This window comes from Lytechinus variegatus, chromosome 15 (genome assembly GCF_018143015.1).
Source record: "Lytechinus variegatus isolate NC3 chromosome 15, Lvar_3.0, whole genome shotgun sequence".
Lineage (NCBI taxonomy): Eukaryota > Metazoa > Echinodermata > Echinoidea > Temnopleuroida > Toxopneustidae > Lytechinus > Lytechinus variegatus.
Window position 1 is genome coordinate 29,956,323 of NC_054754.1, and position 23,743 is coordinate 29,980,065.

At 34.7% G+C, this 23,743-nt stretch overlaps 1 protein-coding gene across 1 annotated transcript; it reads left to right on the forward strand.

Annotated features, from left to right (window-relative positions):
• Positions 1-68: 68 nt before the first annotated feature.
• Positions 69-16,824, forward strand: LOC121428889 (actin-related protein 5-like). The gene is made up of 16 exons (XM_041625763.1): positions 69-156; positions 4,313-4,429; positions 4,846-5,151; positions 5,889-5,984; positions 6,671-6,864; positions 8,140-8,256; positions 9,021-9,113; positions 9,608-9,685; positions 10,196-10,318; positions 11,514-11,762; positions 12,148-12,247; positions 12,733-12,794; positions 13,265-13,359; positions 14,198-14,399; positions 15,411-15,522; positions 15,824-16,824. The coding sequence occupies exons 1-16, from the start codon at positions 135-137 to the stop codon at positions 15,988-15,990; spliced, it is 2,133 nt and encodes a 710-aa protein (XP_041481697.1). The 5' UTR covers positions 69-134; the 3' UTR covers positions 15,991-16,824.
• Positions 16,825-23,743: the final 6,919 nt, after the last annotated feature.

Genomic DNA, 23,743 nt, shown 5'->3' on the forward strand with positions numbered 1-23,743 from the left:
AATCTATATATCGATGGTGCAAAAGGGTGCAAATCACCGAGTTGAAAAAAAGTAGCTTTCCATAAACCTATGACGCATGAGCGTTTCATACCTGTGTTGGGAGAAATAATATTAAAAAGAATAAGAAGAAAACTATGACCAATGAATCGGTGTCTGGTAAGTATTAACCATTTGATTGTTTTGTTCAAAATGGGCAACCGAATATCCGTCTCATATTGAATAAATTGTTGAGAATGTACGTCAATCTCGGTACAATACAAACCATGGCCTATTTGAAACGGGTCCCATGTATTTAATTTCATGTAGGCCTAAGGTAGTGTAACAGTAAATTTTGCTGGGTCTATCTATTTTAATCTGTACTCTTATATTTGGCTTTCCATACTTTATTGTTTAATTTCAACTTGTTTATTTCCATTCCAACTCTTCTCATCCTTCCTCCCATCCTCTCAGTCCACATAAACTTGGAGTGCATATTGAAAAATAAGGACATTTTTAATGAAGAGGGAATCTTATGTAACACTTGCTGGGTCTATCTCACTCACACATTGTACAAGGTTAGTATGTACTAACCTCGTACAATAGACTGTGTTTGACCCTGGATTTCGAAGTAGTCTGCAAACATCGCTTCATTGCTGAAGTAATATTTGCCGAAACTCCTTCTCGCTACGCACCGGGGCTCTTGCCGGTAAGTAGCAATAGTTTATTAAATATGAAAATAATAATCATTAAAAAAAAGCAAATTTTGCTTACCTCGGCCTCGAAAGTGACTTCGCTTGTCTCTTCCACGGAAATACAAGGAAGCCCGTTGGTGGCGCTAATAATTTCACAACCTTGATTCAGCTCCTCGGTAATTTTATAACTGTATCTAAATTCTTTGAATGCGCAATCCTTATGATTAATTTACTAATTATGGGCACCAATGAATGAAATACCTTCAAAAACATAATTAAAGATTATTATTGGTGATGATAACACTCATTTGCAATTAATTTAAAAAGATGACTGATAAAAAAAAAATGAAAATAATATACGTGCCTGGAAAGAAACCAGCAGTACAAGCTTTGACGAACGTCAATAATACGTATACGGTATACCAAAGTCTATACAATGAAAAGATTGGACACTTCATGGACTTTGCGTAATGCCTTGCGTCGATATGCGTGTAAAATAGTGTAGGTGCCTATTCTTTCCCTTGTCGTGTCTTTGATATGAATATAAATCGCGCGCCCTCTTCAGGAGAAAATTGATATCAACGCTGACTGATTTCTATCTCCATGAAATCTTCACTAAAGATCAAGAAAATATACATATTTTTAGAAAGAAACTTCAAGGAGAAGTCACAGAAGGATCTAAATGATTCGGTAAGTGTCATAGCAGGATGTGGAATATAAATTCATACATAATGTTTTATGTGGGCAAAAGCCCACTGTATTTTGGAAGTGTAGGTGTGTGTCGCGTGCGTATGACTGATAATCCTTCGCACGCGAGATGATATGAACCCATGGGTGGGTCTATCTATCACAAAGAACAATTGTCCATAGACTGTGTACAACGGATAGATCGTCTCCGCACAGCGATTCGAAGACCGCTGATTGGTCAATCGCGCAGATCACGTCATGACCACGTGGTCCCAAAAATAATTCCTTCGGACTGCGTGCGGAAGTATCGATAGCGATAACGATATCCGGTCACGTTGTGTACGCGGTAAATGGTCTTGGTTCGTGATCGGATCGCTCCGGTATCGATCAAAATTATCAAAACTCTGCAATTTCATGCATATTCACGCGACGCTCCGAAACCCGGAAGCCAATTGACTTTGTGCATGTTGCGATAGACTCTACAAATTCCAAGGAACATGATGACATATAGACGCTAATTCGTAAGATTTTAACGGAAAAGGAAGAAGTATTCGAAATTCGCTTACCTGTGCAGTATCGGTGAGAAAATAGATCCTCCGAGAATACCTTTCATAATTCATATAAAATATAGGAAAGTGAAATTCTAGGTCGATTTTGGTACGAGGTGATAGGGAACTGCACACTTGTTTTGGTGGAATTCTGTGTGGGGAAACAAAAGGCTTGCACTACGCATGCTTACTATATTTTCATTCATTAATTGGTTCTCGGCAGTGGCTGGATGACGTCATGTAATAAGCAAAAATGTACACGACCGCTACGTTCATGCTCCGCTATCCATTGTACACAATTGTTTACTGTGTCTATTTTAATCTGTACTCTTATATTTGGCTTTCCATACTTTATTGTTTACTTTCAACTTGTTTATTTCCATTCCAACTCTTCTCATCCTTCTTTCCATCCTCTCAGTCCACATACATTGTCATGTCATGATCTCATCTTTCATTCCATCTCCATAATACATCTCACATAGCAACACAGGTTCATTGCATTTCATTCTTTCATTCAGTTTCCCCTCAGTCATACTTCCTGGTTTTCCATTAGCTTTCCACTCCACATGGTCTTATTGTTTAATTCTCATTAGGATTCAGTTTAACTCATGATCACCCTTCTCTATTCTCTGATTGGTTCTTATTTTCAAATAGGGTTAGTTCATTTTATAGTTCATACCATTTTCCTTGTGTTTGATTGGTTGATTTCTATGACTATCCAATGTGGGTACATTCCCAGAAGATTAGAGTGGAAAGTAAAGGCAGTGCTGATCTGGACTTCATCTTGTTAACTTCTAATTTATTCTGTGTTCACCCTATCTTCAGTTTAATAATTTTAGTTTAATTAAAGTAAAGAGAGCTTTGGAGATTGAATGTACAGGAGAGCATAGGAGACTGAGTTTATGGTTTTACAAGAGTACAAACGGTCATGTTACAGTAGATCTACTGCCTATGCAAAAAGAACTCGCAGAGACTTCAACTCTCTGTTGACATTTGGGGATCTCCATCCCCAAATTTTCTAAATTTGGGGACTTTGAGAAGCCTTTGGGGATGGAAAAAATTATTTGGGGATTAAAATAAATTTGGGGATTTTTGAAGGATTTGATGAAAATCACCAAGATTCATTATTTTTCAGTAATATGATGCTAAAATACATAGAGATATATCACTCTCTTATGCTAAAATACGTATCATCCGCAGATTCAACCGATGAATTCATTACATTGAACTTCATTGGTTGAAAATATACGGTAAATGGTGGGGTTGCCAATCTACTTTGCATGGAAACCTAAAAAAAAAAAAATCTGCTGTGTAGGGTATGAACAAATGAACACATATTAATTAATTTTGGGCAATAACCATGATAAATATCCTCAATTTTTCATAAAATATTGTGATTTTAAAAATTTGGGGATTTAGGGTGCAATTTGGGGATTTTTCGAGTGCCATTTGGGGATTTTCTTCAGCTCTGACCTGGCAACACTGGCCGCGGGAGATCTCTCGCCGAAGGCCCATTTTTACAAAATATCTCATTCTCCCACTCGAGATTTAATATCTCATGCCCCGGCCCAGGCCCTGTCTTTCCCGCTCAAGATGTGTTTCTCTAGACTGGGCAAAGCTTAGCCTTTGTTCTCTAGTATCATTGTTACCCAGGCCTAGCCTGGACATGCTGGAGGCGTCTGGGGAGTAAAATTATCTACCTACGTAGGTTACTCCCCTAACACCTGGATTTGCTTCATATGCCTCTCTGTAGAGGCGAGGGTTACCCGTCTTGAATCTTGAACCTAGACCTAAATCACCAATTTTATTTTTTGCCCAAAGTTATGTACATGGGCAAGTTTTATGTTTACCCCCATTTTTTTGCATTTTTCTTAATTTTCATTAAATAAATAGTAGTAAAATTGAAAGAAGTTAAGAGCAAGAGCGTTCACTTACCCTGTCTGTTTACGTCGCCATTTTTATTTCTTTTGTTATCGATACCTAGATACACATGCGTGCAGAGATGCAACTTAGATTTTTAAAATACTTGCATTTGCCGATTAATATCACGATTCGTAAAATATTTGTTTCGGTTGATAAATATCAAAGTAATTTATATGATATTTATTGATTAAAACAAATATTTTGCGATTCCTGATATCTATCGGCAGATGCAAGTATTTTTTTAATCCAAGTTGGCAGCTCTATACTGTAGAGCTGCGAACTTGGATTAAAAAAATACTTGCATCTGCCGATAGATATCAGGAATCGTATTTTATTATATGAAATATTCTAATTTTCTCCTCATTGTCCTGTGAAAAAAGTTTTATTTCACCTTGAACATGTGGAATTACCATAGTTTAACATTTTATAGTTAAGTCATGTTGGTCCTTATTGCCAAATCAAATACATTTTTGTTTGTTTTAGGTGATGCAGCAGGAAATATCTTTTCATTCAAAGATGACTACTTGAAACTGAAAGCTGACCCAGTACATTCCTACACAGATCATGAAAATGACACTGTACCAATTGTTATTGACAATGGTGAGATTTTCTTGTATGTTTTCATCCCATTTATATTCATACTTTTGTGTTTTTGAATTGTCAAATCAATTCAAATTGATGAGAATAAATTGGATTGATTAATAAGAAAATAAAGGATGATCATGATCATAATGAATGTTGAAAATAATGCTAAATTTAATAACATTAATAATGATATTAATTTTGACAATATTATTGAATCTAGTTGATGATGGTCCTGATGATGATGATAATGGTGTTGATGATGATGATGCTATAAATTATGATGATTAAAAAGTTAAGAATGATGGTGGTAATTATAATGATAATAAGTACTGTTGATAATGGTGATAACATTATTAATCAAATAGTGATAATAATTATGATACTTTTACCACCAATTCGATGACTATTTTTTGCCTTTTTTATTTGAACAGGATCTTGCTTTAGTAGAGTTGGCTGGGCTTCGGAAGCTACCCCAAGACTTGCCTTCCGCAACATCATTGCCAGACAGAGAGGGAAGAAAGACTCCGAGGCCCAAATCGGGAATGACATCACAAACGTTGAGACTGTACGATGGCTGCTGAAGACTCAGTTCGATCGAGACGTTGTGACGCATTATGATGCCCAGGAGCAGATTCTTGATCATGCATTCCATCGATTAGGTGTTGACTCGGAAGGTGCTGTGAAACAACCTGTGGTCATGACAGAAACACCTTGCAATCCTAACTTGTGTAGACAGAGTAAGTGTGTAGACGGAGTGGCCCGTATTCCGACTTCGGGTTTAACTTAAACTCAGGTTTAAGTATGGACAGCCAATCGTTACATAATCACTAACAGTAGTTATATCATACTTCAGCTCATTCGGCTCTCAAGTCATTCATAATTGTGTAGAAAGTATAAGTAGATGATTGTCTTCACCATCGATGAATCAGGAAAGAGCACAGTAAACATAAGAAACATACAAATTAATAAAAATTTTGATACTTTTGGCTTCCCATACTTAAACCACAACTTTAAACCTGAGTTTAAGTTAAACCCGACTTCAGAATACGGGCCAGTAAGTTTTAATTGATAGTTTTTATAGGGAATACACCCCATGCTCATGACAGATACACCTTGCAATCCTAAGTTGTATAGACAGAGTAAGTTTTAATAGATAGTTTAAAGGGAAAACATCCCATGGTCATGACAGAAACACCTTGTAACCATAATGTGTGTCAACAGAGTATTAAAGTTCCAGTTGGGTAAAGGGGAAATACCCGGGGGTCATGACCAGAACACCATGCAATCATAATTAGTTCAGACAGATTAAGTTTTTATATTAACACCCTATCGTTTTGACAGATGCAAAATATTTGTAGACAAATAGTCATGAAAATGTTTTAGGAGGGGCCTACTTATTGTTATGGGGTGCAATATCATTCATGATTTTTGATCAATGGTTTCTTTATTTTGTTTGTATGTCATTTATTTACAGCCATGTCTGAACTTCTTTTTGAGTGCTATGGTATACCCAGTCTTGCCTATGGCATCGACAGTCTCTTCAGTCTGTACTACAATTGTCCTGAATCTGGTAAGTTGGTAATGTTTTTGGTCATTTGGGCATCAATCAGTTGGTCTAGTTCTTAGATAGTTTTATACCACATGGGCTGAACCTATTTTGTCTATTGTAAGTTTGGTCTTAATACTAATAATGAATAAGGCATTTAGGAATACTATACATAGAACACTACATCATAGAATGTACACTGTAGATCAAATTGACAACACTAATTAAAAGGCTACATCTACGTCTATGCTAAATACAAGTAAGTTTTCAACTGTTTCTTAAATCTATCAAGAGAAGTTTCAAATTTCAAAGTAATGGGATGTTTATTCCATTCTCTTGCTGCAGTAACTATAAATGTACAATTGACTGCCTGACTACAGATTACTAAATAAAGTTGATAAAGATCTTTTCTGAACATGAGTTTTCTCATTTAGGATTGTGAACCTAAAGTGCAACCTTGATATACATTTGTACATTATCGGATCATGAAATGATTTATACACATACAAGAGAATCTTGAATAATATTTTTTGTTTAACTGGTAACTAGTGTATATATTTGGTCTGTAAAATACTACACTTGGTCTAATGGCCACTTATTCTCATTTATTTCAATGCTCAAATCACATACCTTCCTCTTCATCTAACTTTGTGAAACGTCCCTATCGTCTAATGTGTCCTCAAATGCACTTTTTTCCTTCTTGTCAACAGTGAATAGGTGTAGCTTAGTTTTATCCTCGGGATTTCAGTCAAGTTATATTCTACCAGTAATCAATGGTCAGCTAGACCCTGCCCACTGCCGTAGACTGAATATAGGTGGTACACACTTGACCGGTTACTTACTGAGATTACTACAGCTCAAGTATCCTGCTCATCAGTCAAGCATTAACCTTAGCAGAGCAGAGGTAGGAATCATTGTTTGCTTATTGTTGTGTAATGTTGAAATATGATTCTACTTGTTTAGCCTTTTGTTATTGAAATGTGGAAATCAAATCAAATATAAATATTTCATCCCTTGAGGGCAATGTGACATTTTAAAGTGTGGCCCAATAACTTTTGATGTCCTCAGAGTGTTCAAAATCAGCAAAATTTATTTATCCATATATTTATTTATTTTTTCAAAATTTTCATCCAGAGTAGCTTGTTCAGTTTGATACAAATATACATGAAATATTAAAAATATATTATATACAATTAAATTGCTGATTGAAAAAAATCTTTACATGTTCTAATTTTTGAATGCATCAATATCTTTTGTACTTTGTTGAAGAAAAAAAATCTTTACATGTTCTAATTTTTGAATGCATCAATATCTTTTTTACTTTGTTGAAGAAAATAATTACTTGTTTCCCTAAATTAGCAATGTGATGCGTAAGTGATGTCCCACATGTACCTGTTTGTGTTAGTGATATTCAGTGTGATCACTTTTCAGCTTAGATTTCATGATTTCAGAGAGGTTTATTATATGTAAATCAACCAGGATTAGGTTGACATTGATATAGTGACTGTTAATCTTGATTTTAAAGGGGAAGTTCACTCTGAAGAAAAGGTTGTTGTAAAAATAGCAGAAAAATAATTAAAAAATATATTGTTGAAGGTTTGAAGAAAATCCATCAAAGATCAAGGAAGTTATTAGAATTGTAAGTTTTGGATTTGTGATGTCCTAAACGAGCAGCTGCCCCATATGTTATGTAATGTAAAATGCACAAATTTCTTTTTTTTTGTGATGTTTTGTGATAACTTATTTGGTTTTATTTTTATAAATGGGTATGAAATGATTTCTCTCTTGATATACTGAATGTACAGTAAAAAAACATTTTCAATATTCTGAGAAAATAACATTTCATTGATTTTTTTTTACCATTCGACATGTAGGAAAGCTGCTCGCATATGACGTCACAAGTCAAATTATTAAAATTCTAATAACTTTGTTATTCTTCAATGGAATTTTCTCAAACCTTCAGCAATGTTTTTTTAATTATTTTGTCTGCCATGTTTTTCAATAAACTTTTTGTCAGAATGAACTTCCCCTTTAAAGATTTTCTCATAAAATATTTTGTTTGTTATGATTACAGGTAATTAGCTTTATGAAAAAATGATAAGAAATTAAGAAACAGGTTCATGTCATTATATCAACAAGACATACTTACATATACATGTTTTTATTTTGATATCTTTAGGAACTATTGATGGATCATGTATATGCTGCGGTGGATTGTTGGTCTGAGTTTGAGGATTGGTCTTGCCCACAATACTTCCAAAAACATGTTCACAAGATTCAATTGCCATATACTCCAGTATGTATCATCTTTTCGATCTTGTAGTTTGATAGTTACAAATAATGCACTCTACCAAGGGCGATAATAAGAATTATCTGCATGATAGTATTCTTTAGAACATTATGAAACACACAACGTATAGCTGAGTTTGTCTTTGTCATGCTTAGAATACTTCTAGAAACATGTTCACGATATTTAGCTGTTGTATACTCCAGTATGTATCATCTACTTGTTGCTATAGTGTCATAGTTAACAACTAATGCACTTTACAGAGGGCAATAGTAAGAAAATCTGCTTGATTTTGGAAGGAAAATGTGACTTTGCGTACTCTCTATTCTAATAACACATGGTCTATAAATCCAATTTTGTCTACAACCAGTCAATCTTTTAGTCTTGACTTCAATGAATAGATAATATTGGGCCTATGAAATTTGCCTCACAGAATATGGTAAATAACTTGATCTTTGGTATTTTCCAGACATTAGATACACTTTCAAATAAAACACTAATTTTTTTCCCATCCAACTCACCAGAGTCCCAGGGTAAAGGTCATAAAAATGTCATCCCTCACTATTATTCCCCCCCCCCCATCTCTACTATATTACCGCCTGAGATGAATAAAAGTAATATGTGAACATTCCTTGGCATTGTCTGACTCTTTATACTCATTGAGTGAGACGTTTTTGTTTTATGGCTGCCGATAATCAAATACCCAATTGTGCAACATCATGCAGCCCTAGTCTGTTTCATTTCATATTTTGTCCTTATTCTCTTCTATACAGCTACCAGGATGGTCTGTAGGTAACAAGCAAGAGAGAAGACAACAGTGTATCAAACAGCTTCAGGAGCTAAATCAAAAATGGAAAGAGGAAAAGGTTTGTCAGTTTGAATCATCTATAAACAACATGTTAACTTGAATATTTTCAATGAGCAATAATTTGATCATTGTAAATATTTTTGTTTATTAGATTTCATCAGGATTTTTGTACCTTATGTTTCTTAATGTTTTGATGTTCATTTTTTTCAATGGAAATGTTGGCAACACTATTTCCATCATAAATAACATGAAATATTTTCTTTTTTATAATCAGTTAAAGTAAATCAATAATTATTCACAAATTTTGCCTAAACACAGAATTTGCATTGTATTTACAAATGAAATCATGTATTTAAGCCATTTTCGGCCTGACATGCTATTCCCAAATGTGTCGGGAAATTTTGGAACTGTATACCTTGACAACACAAATTTGGTCTCAAAAGTTGTTAGAGACATATGAGAAAGATGTCATCTAACATCGTAACACAAGCTTTTGACATTGTCAGATTCTCATCTGTTATCTTCATTGTTTTTTATTGATTTTTTATCCAGTTATCAGCTGCGGAAGACAAGTTACGTACTCTCATCTCGGTCCAAGATACACAAGAAGATAGTAATGAAACGCAAAAGGTGACTTTGATTAGAAAATGTGCCATAATATATTAACCGTATAATATGCAAATTTTGTTTCACAGTGTTTTTTGTGTTTTTTTTATGTTGGACTGCATTGTAACGTTAGTGTTCTTTTCTTTTCTATGCTTTCTTACTCTTCTGTTATTTTATTTTGCATATTGTATTGATAATTATTATCATTGTATCAAATGGTTTAAAATTTTGTGCGAAATGTGTGACATCATTGAGAGCGTTCACATAACAAGGAGATGACTTTAAGTGAGGTGGTGCTGAAAACCAATCCAGGAGATGGTGAAGAGGATGCCAGAGAATCGATCTTCAAAACTGATTTCCAAAACTGGTTTAGTTTAAGAAAGTGAACGAGAGCAGGGTCTTTTTCTCTGTCTCTCCTTCTTGTTTTCTCTCTCTCCTCTTATTCAGTTTCAATCTAGATGTTATCTCGACATACTGTTGTCCAAATAAACACATCATAATTTTTGATTGAATAAATCATTTTCTTCCCCTCAGAAATCGTTGAAAGCTCTTGGTTTGAACACGCTTGAAGACCTGTCAGGTTACATTGGCATGTTGAATGCATCCATTCAAAGGTCAAAGGTCAGCCTAGGAGGTCGTGATTGCTCCATGGACCAGGTATGTTACAGGATAGGGAAGAATCCCAGTAAGAATTTAATGACATATACTCTGCTGAATATTGGTCACCACATCTTGAATTTGGTGGATTCACAATATGGTGCGCCATGTATCACTTGAAGGGAACAGGTCAAATTTTTAACTCTGGGATCGACATCATGTGCAGGCAGCACACAGTGCTATTGCTTCAAAAATGAAAACCACATGGCGAGAATTCACTAAACCGGTCTGAATTTCGCAGTGAATTATGTGGGCAAATTTATCTCCTACCTCCTTGACCCTAGTAAAAAGCTTACTTGGTCGAGCTGCGTCGGCCACTGCTGAGTGATCGCATGCATGCATTCACTTTAGTACTAGCACGTGCAACGGATGTCGACTTTTTCCCATGATGCATTGCAAATTTCGACCTGTCCACTGCAACCGATAGATGGCGCACCGTATTGTGAATCCACTGAATTCTGATGTATTGAGGGCAAGGCTAACTTTACTGTATGGCACAAATGGGTAAAATGAAGGGATACAAATATCTCCAAAGCTAGAGAAAGGGGCATTGGGACAAATGAGTAGGCCATTCAAGGCTATGACCTCGGTAGACTTAGATTAATTCAAGCCATAGATCCTTGTAATATCAAACAAATACTGGACATTAACCAACGGCAACAGTCAGAGCATTGTCTCTTCAGCAGGGATCCTGCTGAAGATTCTTTAATTCAAGATTCTTTAATTCGCAAATCCTTACATTCTTTCACCATGGCTTAAACAATATCTCCTTTAGATTGGGATTTCTGCAGTAGCTCAATTAGCTTGTCAATGAGAATAAGTAATGAAAAGATGCGTGCATAAAAAACCATGACTCTTTGAGTTTTTATAATTTGCCTTAAGGTGGTAACCAATTAAAAAAAATGATATTAGAATCGACTAGGCAATTCTAGAAAAATTAAAACTTTAAATGATTATCTTGAAGAAGTTCAGTTGATTAGTGATGTGTTTTGGCTAATTATCTGTATCCTGGTCATTTTTAGTTTAAAATAAATGTATGACAAAGTTGATATAACCTGGTTTACCCAGTTGCATGCATTGCAGTTGCTGTATTTTTCTTGTTTAGCGAAGATCACATATGTTCTGGATATTCAAAGATTCATGTATTCAGGAAATGCGCCACTTCATTTTTTTGTCTGTTCAAACCTTTTCATAGCCAAAGATGGTCCAAGTCTGGCCCAAGCTGGACCTCCTAGGCACCAACCCTGATGCTCTGGCTCCGGCGGAACAGAACCAGAGGCGGCGCCAGGAGCTGGTTGAGGAGTTCCATCAGAACAGTTTGAGGGCTCGCTGGATCCAGAGGGAGATCGATGGCCTCCTGCAGGAAACTGCCAGGAAACTGGAAGGTGGAGCCAAGGATGATGTCCTCAAGAAGTGCATGGAGCAACTCAAAGAACAGAAAGAGGTATTTTATCCCATTCATGATGGGGCTGTTCTAATTGATCATACACAGTAATTAATGCAATCCATCATAAATTGTAGGTGTTAGCCCTACAATCACTCACCAATAACTATTGTATATAATAAAATACTAAAGAAATAGTGAGTGGGGATATTATCTGTTCCCTCATGTGCATTCCCGCTAATTAAAATTAAGCAAAACTTTGAAATGTCTCAACTTTCTTACTTTATATCCAATTTTGATTATATTATGTTTATAATTTATATAATAATTACAATTATGATATAATTATGTTTGTTGGATTTTTGTCTTCATTCAAATAACCTTTCTGTTGAGATGGACCAACCCTTTAATTTCAAGTAATCTATAATTTTGTGTATTGTTTTAGGAACTGAATGCATGCCACACGCAATGGCAGAATATCAAAGAGAAGCTACTCGTGTTGAAAGATATTAAAGACACAGACTCCATGGAAACTGATCAAGAAGGTGAGTTACATTTTCCTGCTGTACATTTTATTGAGGATGATGATGATGGTGGTGGTGGTGATATTGATGATGATGATAATGGTGGTGGTGGTGGTGATAACGATGATGATGATGGTGATGTGATGATGGTGATGATAGTGATGATGATGATGGTGATGATGATGGTGGTTGTGATACTGATGATGATGATGATGATGATGATGGTGGTGGTGATGATGGTGGTGGTGATATTGCTGATGATGATGGTGGTGGTGATATTGATGATGATGACGATGATGATGATGATGATAATGGTGGTGATATTGATGATGATGGTGATGATGATGATGATGATGATGATGGTGATGATGATGATGATGATGATAATGATGATGATGATGAGGAGGAGGAGGATGAGGATGATGATAGCCATAAGGCTACCGATTATGATAATATCATTACTCTCTAGAAATAAAAATCATTGTATTTTTTGTTTTGCTATTCAGGTGATAGTGTAGAGCAAGCCAGCGATGACCAAGGTTCAGAATGGGCTTATATTCAAGCTATGGTAAGAATCAAATTACATGAACCAACCTTTCCTTTTTATTGTAGAGTAGTTGTGTATCATGGGAGAGAAATTCCATAAACATTTTGCAATCAGGATAATTAAGACATTTTAGGTTCAGTATTTGCAATTTTTGTTTTTGTACTCACCTTATTTATATTGATGTGACTAGACTAGTGCTAGCTAGTCTAGTCGCATTCGCTTTCTTCTTTAATATATTAGAGGAATTATAAAACTTGCTACTTGTTTTATCCCTCTTGCCGTATACTATTTTTACTTCAGGCTACCAGAAGTTTATTGGTCACACAAGAAGACTGCGTGAGCTACATCCAGGAACTATTGGTTATTGTCAATAGCGAGAAGCAGAATCAACACTCTGTGATCTTATGGGAAAAGTTGTTCAATGAATAAGTAATTATGATGATAATGACATGTGAGAGTATTCAAAACCTAAGTTTTTCTTTTACTTTTAGGAGGATGATGCGGAAGGTTTCAGTTTTCAGGCGGAGCAAGAGATTCTCTCGGAATTGGACAAAATTATCTCAGTTTTTGACCAAGATATGGATAAGTGAGTATCTTCCTAGGTTTGATATGGCTGTATATCCGAGTCCCATAACACAGGTGGTTAACACCTGATTTTCATGATTGATTGTACATTGTATTCAATGCAATCAATTGTCAAAAAAGACGATGATTCCTAAGCTCTGTGTTACGGAATACAGGGCCCCATCTGACAAAAAGTTGCGATTGATCCAATCAACCACAACTATGGAAAGCCAGCAATGTCAACATCTAAACTGCATGTTTGTTCAAAGTACTTTCTAGATTTGATGTTTGCCATTTTTTTATTCAGTGTGCTTCTCTTTGTTTACAAAGGAAATCATGCAAATTTCTTGTAGAAAAATTATGACACTGATGGATTTTCATATATTCGAAGTAGATGGGATCAATCGCACCTCTTTGTAAGACAGGGCCAAGATCAAGGCCTGTCTTAGACCTTGCCCACACTTATGAGGTACTGCAAGAACTTTGTATCAATCGCAAATCAAGTGTAAGTCCCCCACATGAAGCACGTTGGGATGTTGTAAGAAAACTGAGTTGCAGTTGAATGTAAATCAACTATAAATTTGCATTCAATCAAATGAATTCACGCTTATTTTTATAATTTATGCTTGCTTTGATATTTAAACAAGTTTCTTCAACACCCCTCTTTGTGGATGTAACTGGTAATAACATCTATCAGTATTAACCACCTCGTGTCTGCATAGAGGTTTACGAAAACCGGAGCCTTTTCATGCTTTGGGTGACATGCTAGTATGCAATATTTTTGCAGGGGTGATGTTACGTCATTGAACAAATGAATTATCACTTTATTATGCATGTATTGGATCACTAATCTTCCACAGAGAAAACAGATCCCCTGTGACCCAGCGAATGACCTTTGACCTCGCAGAGTACTACCAGTTGGTGCTTGGCGTGGAGAGGATACGTGTCGCAGAGACTCTGTTTCAGCCGAGCATCATGGGACTAGACCAAGGCGGATTAGCAGAGACAATGGAGTATGTGCTAAGGCAGTATCAGCCTGAGATGCAAGATAAAATTGTTCAGGTGAGAATAAGCCATGCTTTCATAGCATGCATCACAAAAAAATGAATTTAGGTCACTAATTGCACAGTTAATTTTCAGTTACTGCATTGACTAAGAAAGTGATATGGAACTTAAAGAGAAATTCCAGTAGTTGCAGTAAACACTGATTTCATGAGAGAGTCTGTAAAACAAGGCTTAATTGTCAGTATATCATCGAGGATCTAGATCTGGTACAGTTACATAAACTGAACTTTGTGAAATCTTGAAATCTACGCTGAAAAATGTTCACACTGAAGATCACCAACACAGATAGGCACACGTGGGACAGTGTATTATTATTGCTTGAATAAAGACCCGACGGAAGTGACCGAATCCGCGCTTATTTTGCTTATTTCTCAGCAATTACACAATTTCTTCCAGAATCCTTTGGCACATATTTTTTATTCATACAAACAGACACTTGGGTGGTCATTATATTATATTCTGTAAAAAGTCATTTTGAGATCGTTACCAAAACTGGAATTTATCTTTAAGATGTAAAAAACTAAAAGAGAAGTTAGAAAAGCATTTAATGGTTGTCAAAGTACTACTTTGCTAGTATACAGATTGTGACACAAGCTGTGAATACCAGTCCTAGGTTTGAGCTAGATTCATGCCACTGAGCTGCAACCAAATGTTTTGTGATGATGATGATGAACAGTGTCTAGCGCAGTATATCTAGAAATATTGAAAGGTGATGGCTCCCGCTATTTCAAAAATTATTCACACTGTTGCTGAAAAAGAGTTTTTTAGAAAAGATTTAAATTCTCAAGGTTGTTATAGTTACAAAGTTGGATTGGTAGAGAATTCAAAGGATTTGGGAGCAATCAACAAAAAAGCTCCATCCCCGTATGTTTTCAGATGGGTTCCGGGTACTTGAAGAATCAGTCCTGTAGAACAAAGTCCTGTCCGCAGCTGATGTATAATGATGAGTCCATTTACATTGCTAGGGGACAATTATAGAGAACTTTCTTATTCTCTTTTGTTTTATAGAATGTCTATTTGACTGGAGGTAACCTAAGCTATCCTAACATGGTAGAGAGGATAGAGCATGAGCTGAGAGCCATGAGACCGTTCCAATCTTTATTCAAAGTCAAACGAGCAGGTGAGAAACACGTACAGGGTGTCCTAGAAAAATGGAAATCCATTATCAGACACAGATGTCACAACCATCAATGATTCAAATCATTTATTTACACATTAGTGTGAAACATTACAATTATATGAAATAGATAAAAGAGAAAAATGAATATAGATTTGTTGTAAGATGTGAGAAAAACCTAATAAGACTAGAGCTCTTCTTTGACTTGAAGACTATTTTTTTTAAGAAGTAACTTGTTTGTGAAATTGTACTCATGCTTAAGCATTGAATTAAAGAAATTTAATGTAACTGATCTTGTTGCTAGGTAACCCCTCACTGGATGCCTGGCGTGGAGCAGCCAAGTGGGCCTTGGATACCACCAACCAATCAGCATTCATCACTAGGGGCGAGTATGAAGAGAAAGGAGGAGACTATCTGAAAGAACATCATGCATCCAACCGATTCTTTGCCTTCCCGGCTGTAAGAAGATGACATGGTATACACATACATATACCTTGAGTCATCCAAACTGATATGATAGAGTATGAGAGGGAAATGACATCGTAATTCCATAAGTTGTTTGCCATCTCTTAATTCTGCTATATTTTTACATTCTAATTTATAAGATGCAAGCGAAAAACACATTTTCTTGAAGGAGACAAGATTCCCCCCTCTCGATAATTCTCTACTAATTCAAACTCATTGTAGAGAGTATAAGAGGGATATGAATTAATTGACAGAACATCATGCATCAGATAGATTCTTTGCCAACCCCTTTCACGTAGTATGCAGATGACTCTGGGTGATTTCAAGTACGGTGTTCGGTGTTGAGAGCGTGAAAAGGCTGCTGGACCGAGCTCCACACCGAGCTGAGTTCAGAGGAGCGATGCCGATCATGTTATCGATGTCATTCCTCTGCACTGCGCTGCTGATCATTTCAACTTTACGCAAGAAATTCTCGACGACGAAAGTGAAATCGGGAACTACTATTGCAAATTGTTATTGTGACATATTATACGAAACGGGCCCCAGATCAATTTGGGTGGGGGCAAATTGCATATCATTTATTTTGATTGAAAATAATCAAGTTACAATCAACATTTTTACATTGTCACCAATCATATATCTTTTTATGAAAGTCTGGGCTTATGAATAACTGGACGATTATTAAAAATATCATTGTCATAATCTGTGATTAATCACAGATCTCTCTGTTGACGTGGGGCCCCTTGTATCACCTTGTATATTCATGGTGAACCCATGATGCTGTGTTGTGATATACATGTACATATATGACAAAAGAAAAAACTTTTGTAAGAAAATGAATTATCTTGTTTCGAATCATTTTTTTCTTTCTATTTGTCCAACTTTTACTTTGAAAAGAGATAGCTAAATGGTTTGAAGAAGGAAGAAATATTGGAAGATGAGAGGATGAAAGAGAAATAGGTTTGAAACAGGGAAAATCAGATAGAAAATAAAAGAGAGGGGGGTGGTTGTAGCTGGAGGGGAAAAGAGGGAGAGAGAGAGGAGGGGCAAGATAAAGAGGAGACAGGTACAAGAGAGTGAGAGAGAGAGAGATAAAGGAACAAAACAAAATGAAGGGGAAAAAGATGAAGGTGCATGTACATGTAATAAGAGGAGGAGGGAAGGGGAGAGAATGAGAAAGTAACATTCCATAAATGAGAAAAAGAGCGGCAAGATAGTATCACAATCCTTTTTGTCTACCGGTATATTTAATCAAATTTCAAGGGAGCTTTTTAATTGCTTGTCGATGTAATGACTTGTACAAAGCAATGAGAGTCAGAGTGGATGTAGTTTACAATATCTCAGGAACATTTTATTTTGATTGGGTGCCTGGTCAAAATGAAAATATCCACTTAAAGAAACGTTATAACACCTTTCACGTATGTAATGGATATCAAATTTCAGGATATCATCTTTGTATGTAGCGTTGTTTTAAAGTGTCCTTATAAAAATAGAAGAGTAAAAATGGAACCTGGAGGGCGCAGTAGACAAATAAATATGCAAATTTTCTTAAAGATTCTGCTTCCACTATATTTTGTATGATTTAAAGGGGGGGGGGGTGAACAGTCTGGGAATGAACTAACCAATAGTGTGTGTATGATCTCATTGACTATTAGTTATAAATAGCTAGTCTTGAAATATCCCTTTTCAGATGACTTCAATAATCAGTCAATAAATTAACCTATAATTTGATCTGTATAAAGAGACCAAAATGTTTTGAGAGGAAATGTACTTGTTCAGCTATTTAGTAAAATTGTGTTATGAATATGTCGAGTAGAGAATTGGAGTTGTCATTCAATTGGGCCTATATTAAGACTACACTGCACAATGTCACTAAAAAAGGTTAACTTTCTGCTCATTTTCGTAAATGCAGGTTAGATTTATTTTCTGTCGGCACTCTTTTTGCATTGTAAATATGTTAATTACTATGCATTCTGTTGATTTATTTGTAATTTTGTGTTGAATGATTATGTTGTTATATTCTTTTAAAAAAAGGGATACCGGTAGTTCACCTTGAACAAAAGTTGGTTGTAAAAATAGCAGAAAATAAAAAATAGTGGTGAAAATTTGAGGAAAATCCATTAAGATTAAGAAAGTTATTAGAAATTCAGGTTGTGGATTTTTGACGCCATAAACAAGCAGGTGCCCCATATGTTATGTGATATGAAATGCATAAATTTCAATTTTTTAACGGTGTGAAATGATTTCTTTTTATAAACAAAATGTACAGCAAAAACCATTTTCTATTTTCTGAGAAAATGAAATTTCATTGATTTTTTTTAGCCTTATAATATGTAGGAAAGCTGCTTGCATACAACATCACAAATTTAAATGATGAAAATTCTAAGAACTTTTTTATTCTTTGGATTTTCTCAAACCTTTGGCAATATTTTATTTTTTCTGATATTTTTTAATTTTAAAAAGGAATGTTGCAATATGGGTAAGGAAACTGGCTAGAATGAGTAGTTGAGGATTAGAGGTGGAGCTTTATAAGTGCTAGTTTATATTTGCTTTGAATATTAGCTTCTATACTATATACATACATTCCATCGATTGACCCCTTACAAATGTTTTACATACGCTTTATGAAAGAATGACTTGTAAACAAACTCAAAATTGGTATTACACAAAATTTCAATTTGGCCTTTCAAAGGCATTTATTACAGTAAACAAAACAATTTTAAACTGGATTATAAACATTTTGTTTTAGTTTTCAATACATGATTTTATATCAAGCAATCAGAAAATTACAAATCTGAATCTGAGTGAAAATAACACAGGCATGGGATGACAGAGATGGTTACACTTCGTAATTCGAAGGTTCTTAATTCCGAAGGTTCCTAATTCCGAAACACGTAAATTGCCTATCCCTCGATGTTCGTTAATCCGAAAGGGTTCGTTTATCCGAACATTTGTGGCATTATTCCGAAGGTTCGATGATCCGAAAACAAAATAAGGTCCGTTGTTCCAAAGGTTCGTTAATCCGAAAACGAAATAAGGTTCTTTGTTCCGAAGGTTCGTAAGTCCGAAAACGAAATAAGGTTCATTAATCATTTTTGGACGTACAAACCTCATTTCGTTTTCGGATTAACAAACCTTCGGATTTACGAACCTCACTTTGTTTTCGGACTAACAAACCTTTCGGAATTACGAACTTCATTTCTTTTTCGGACTAAAGAACCATCGGAATAACCGAACTATCGGAATTACGAATGTATGCAGACAGAGACGTAAAGAGAAAGCAAGATAAGGAATAAATAAAGATGACTGAACTATAATGGAGAAATAAAATGACAGAAATCTGAGAGGAATAAATTGACAAAATTAAAGAGAGGAATAAATAAGTCAAATTGGAAAGGGTGAAAATAAATAGATGCAATGTTCTCTTAATATCAAATACAATTTAGAAAATAATGAAATACCATTTGCACTAAATCCGAGTAGTATTTGACTGGATTAAAAATACATTGTAATTCAATGTTCATGAGAGGGAAAGCATAGACAAATTTTAAGTAATACTTCTACTTCAATAAGGAGCTGCATAAAACATACATTGAACTTTTAAAAAAAATCTTACTTTTGTATCAATACCCTTTCAAGGGAAATAATAGAAATATTTTTCTAATCTTCTTTGAATTAATAAGTAAAGACAGAATTAAATGATATAGGAGAAAAAGATAAAGAGAATGAGATAAGACACAATGATGAATGTCTTAAAATAAAATTCCAAATAAAAAACATCAGGAATACACATTTCTGGAAAGCATTGCAATTTATCGCATAAGGCTTCATCGTGTTACCATGGACAAAATGAAAATTTGACATTTTGGAAGTTGTCGAAATAAAAACAACGCTTTATAATGCGCATGGCCTCACAAACGCATATTAATACTGAAAACCTGTACAACCTTTAGTACACATACAAAGATTAGCTACTTTCAAAATTTAATTTTCCAAAATAAGAGAAAAAAATAAGAGGCATATCAAGTCTATATGCTCCTATCATTTTCATAATCAAATCTAATACAAAAGCATGCGCTGGGTTGAACTGGCTACCGGTATCTACCATACTTTTGTACAATACTCTATACTCTAGATATTATATACAACACAATTACATCACCACTTATTTTACAAATCCATGTACAAAAAAATCTGTATGTTATCCAGAATGTGATTATCAAGGTGTATGGGGGAAAATATGAAAGCCTTTCAGACAGACTTATGCATGTCTACTTTGAAACAATTGGAATCATCTATTTCTATGAGAGTAGTTTGGATTTTAGATAACTAAACAATTGAAATGAAACATTTTGGACTATGCATGCTTGAACAATTAGAGTATGAGGCATTTAGAGTACGGGTATAGTTTGAATTTAAGATGACTTAACTGTTGCTATGAAGCCTTCGGACTGTATGCCTGCCTGAGCAATTTTGAAGCTATTGGAATCGTCCATTTCTATGAAATGCTGTACAGTATGGTTGGTATTCAAGATGACTATTTACCGTAACTAGTTTAACTTCTCTAATTGGCGTTGATTCTGAGCAGATAAACCCTTGTAATCAATATTAATGTGAAAAATCATGGAACAAATTCTGCCTGTCTCATCAATTCATAAAATCTTTGAGACAAGTCCATTGTGGTTTAGACTTCTGGATGAAATACCTACAAAAATGTTAATCATTGCGACATCACTAAAAAAATGGTACTGCTCGTTTTGTTTCAAAATCAATCCATGCACCTGTTTCAAAAGAGCACGAGTATAAGAAATTCAATTGGGGGCTCGGTCCATCCAAGTGTGGAAGTTTTTCTTCCCAGAAAACACCCAATTGATTCAAGCATGTAAATAGTCACTGACAGCAACCACTGTCAGGGGAATGACAACTATTTCAAATGTATACACACTACGTACTATTGAGCACCTATAACCATTTCATATGTATACATGTTATATACATGTACCACTGGGCACCTAGAACTATTTCAAATCCTACATACAATTTGCTGTTTTACCATCTATAAAAATTATTGTTCAGACATATTTCTAATGCGGTTTATTTCCATGGATATAAGCCACACTCTGCCTGTCACTAGATTCCATTACAAAGCATTTTTTTCCTGAGAGTTTAATAAGTGCACGTCCCTGTTCCAGCGTAGTACCACAAGTAGTCTGGGGTATATCCACCATCACATTCACATCTTTATTTGGTTCAATTTAAAGAAATAAGAGAAAATAAGAGAATTGCCTCAATACTCTGGTATTCAGAGCGAGGTTGTGACAAACTCAATATTCCAATGCTCATAAACTACACAAAGACATTCAATGCAATAGTTTCAATGAAAATAGGATGTTTGACTCTGAATTTCAGAGTGCTTAATGCCAACACATATGATGTCAATCAATATGACTTCACTTTAATTATCATAGTAACAATGCAGAATGTTATATATCAAATATTACTCCCACAACTCAGGGTTACAATTTGAACACATTAAACTTAAATCATTACAGTTGAAACTGAATATTCAGACATAAAATTTACAAAGCACATCGTAGAAAAAAAAAGCTAATATGCTGATCCAGCTAGCAGTCAATAAATAAATCAAAACAACTTATCCTAAATCAAACTTCTGGTACATGTATAAAATGTTCATTGGAAATCTGTTTTTAATATCACTTTTTAACAACTTATTACTCTAACAATTGGTTACTCAATGGTCATTGAGACAGAGGTGCCAACCTGAACAAGAACATTTCAGTATTTTTAAAGCTGAAAATCAGTATTTTGGCGAGGAAATCAGCATTTTCAAAGAAATACCATAGAACACATAAAAATGAAACTTTAGAAATCAGTATTTTGCATGAAACCATCAGTATTCTTCTCATTTTCCAGTACTAAATACGGGAAATCCGTACTACTTGGCAGCTCTGTTGAGATATTCTTTCTTAACATCACTTTATCAAAATAGTTTTTTTACTTTAATAATATGGTGTTGGTAAATAATAGACATATTCCTTTTCATGACACTGTGAAAGGGACATGCAAACCAAATACAATCAAGGTTACATTCTACAAAACCATATCAAATCAATCACAAAAGGTTCAATATCATTTTACCTTATCAGAATTTTGAATATACTGCAGTCTCTTACAAATTCATTAATGAAATCAAATTTATTTTTGGAATGAAATACCAGAATTAGGCGAAACCACATTTGGTGTGCAGATGCCATACATGTAACTCTTGTCAGCCAAAGTGTACTCCCAATCATTTGGAGAATTACAAAATGAGTTGGGTGCCTTGCTATGTCAGGTATATCTCCATGCATAAATAATAATTTGATATACGTAAACTTGAAGACTGATAAAAAATAACCATAGTAAAGAGTACCCAGACCCTACGGGGATTAGAGCTTTAAAGGTCAAGTCCACCTCAGAAAAATGTTGATTTGAATCAATAGAGAAAAATCAGACAAGCACAATGCTCAAATTCATCAAAATCAAATGTAAAATAAGAAAGTTATGACATTTCAAAGTTTCGCTTATTTTCAACAAAATAGTTACATGAACGAGCCAGTTACATCCAAATAAGAGAGTCGATGATGTCACTCACTCACTATTTCTTTTGTTTTTTATTGTTTGAATTATACAATATTTCCATTTTTACGAATTTGACGATTAGGACCTCCTTGCTTGAAGCACAAATTGTTAAAATAATGGAATTCCACGAGTTCAGGGAGGAATGAAACTTCATTTCACATGACAATGACGAGAAAATAAAAATATTTCATATTTCATATAATAAAATACAAAAGAAATAGTGAGTGAGTGATGTCATCAACTCTCTCATTTGGATGTAACTGGCTCGTTCATATAACTATTTTGTTGAAAAAAAGCGAAAAAAAAAGAATATGAAATTAGAGCACCGTCCAGTAGTGCTTTATTTCTTGATGTGTATGCCGTGAATAAAAAAAATATATCAAGCCTCATTATATTACTAATACTGTGTCATACCCAAAGAAAGTAGATGTGTTTAATTCCTACTCTATACACTCAACAGAAAAAAGGGAAATGTCCTATACACTGTAACTGTACCTTATCAAATCTATCTATTTATCAATGCTATCTATTCTATGTTGATATACATAGTTGAAACTTGTAAATCACATTCTTTATGTGTTTTTATCAAGTTTTATTTGTATCTATAATCATGTTTATTATTGGTATTTTTCACTATCTATGTATTTTTTAAATGTGTGGGGAGTCAGACCATAGCACATTTTTAACTCACAGTCTCACAGGGCTACCCTGTTCAATTAAAACTGGAAATAAATCATATTGTATTGTATCCTTAATATAACAGTGCAAATAAAAAAAAAATAATTGCTTTAAAGAAATTTATACCCAACCTGATAACAGAATACATTTTAATACAAAGTTAATGCCTTTTATTGGACTACTGAAAGTCTCAGAATGATGCAACTTACAAAAATTTATAAAAAAAACCCTTGGCAATGCAATATGTAAAGTCCACCTCGATGTTCCATGCTAATGATGTAAATAAAAAGTCAAGTGAATGGGATACAATAAAAAAAAAACATTTCATTCTCTCACAAAATAATTTTATGTGACATGACAGTAATATTCCCTCATCATGACCTTCTTGCCTCCTCTTCATGCTCATTTGCTAGGAGAGATCCAGCCACGACTATTTTCT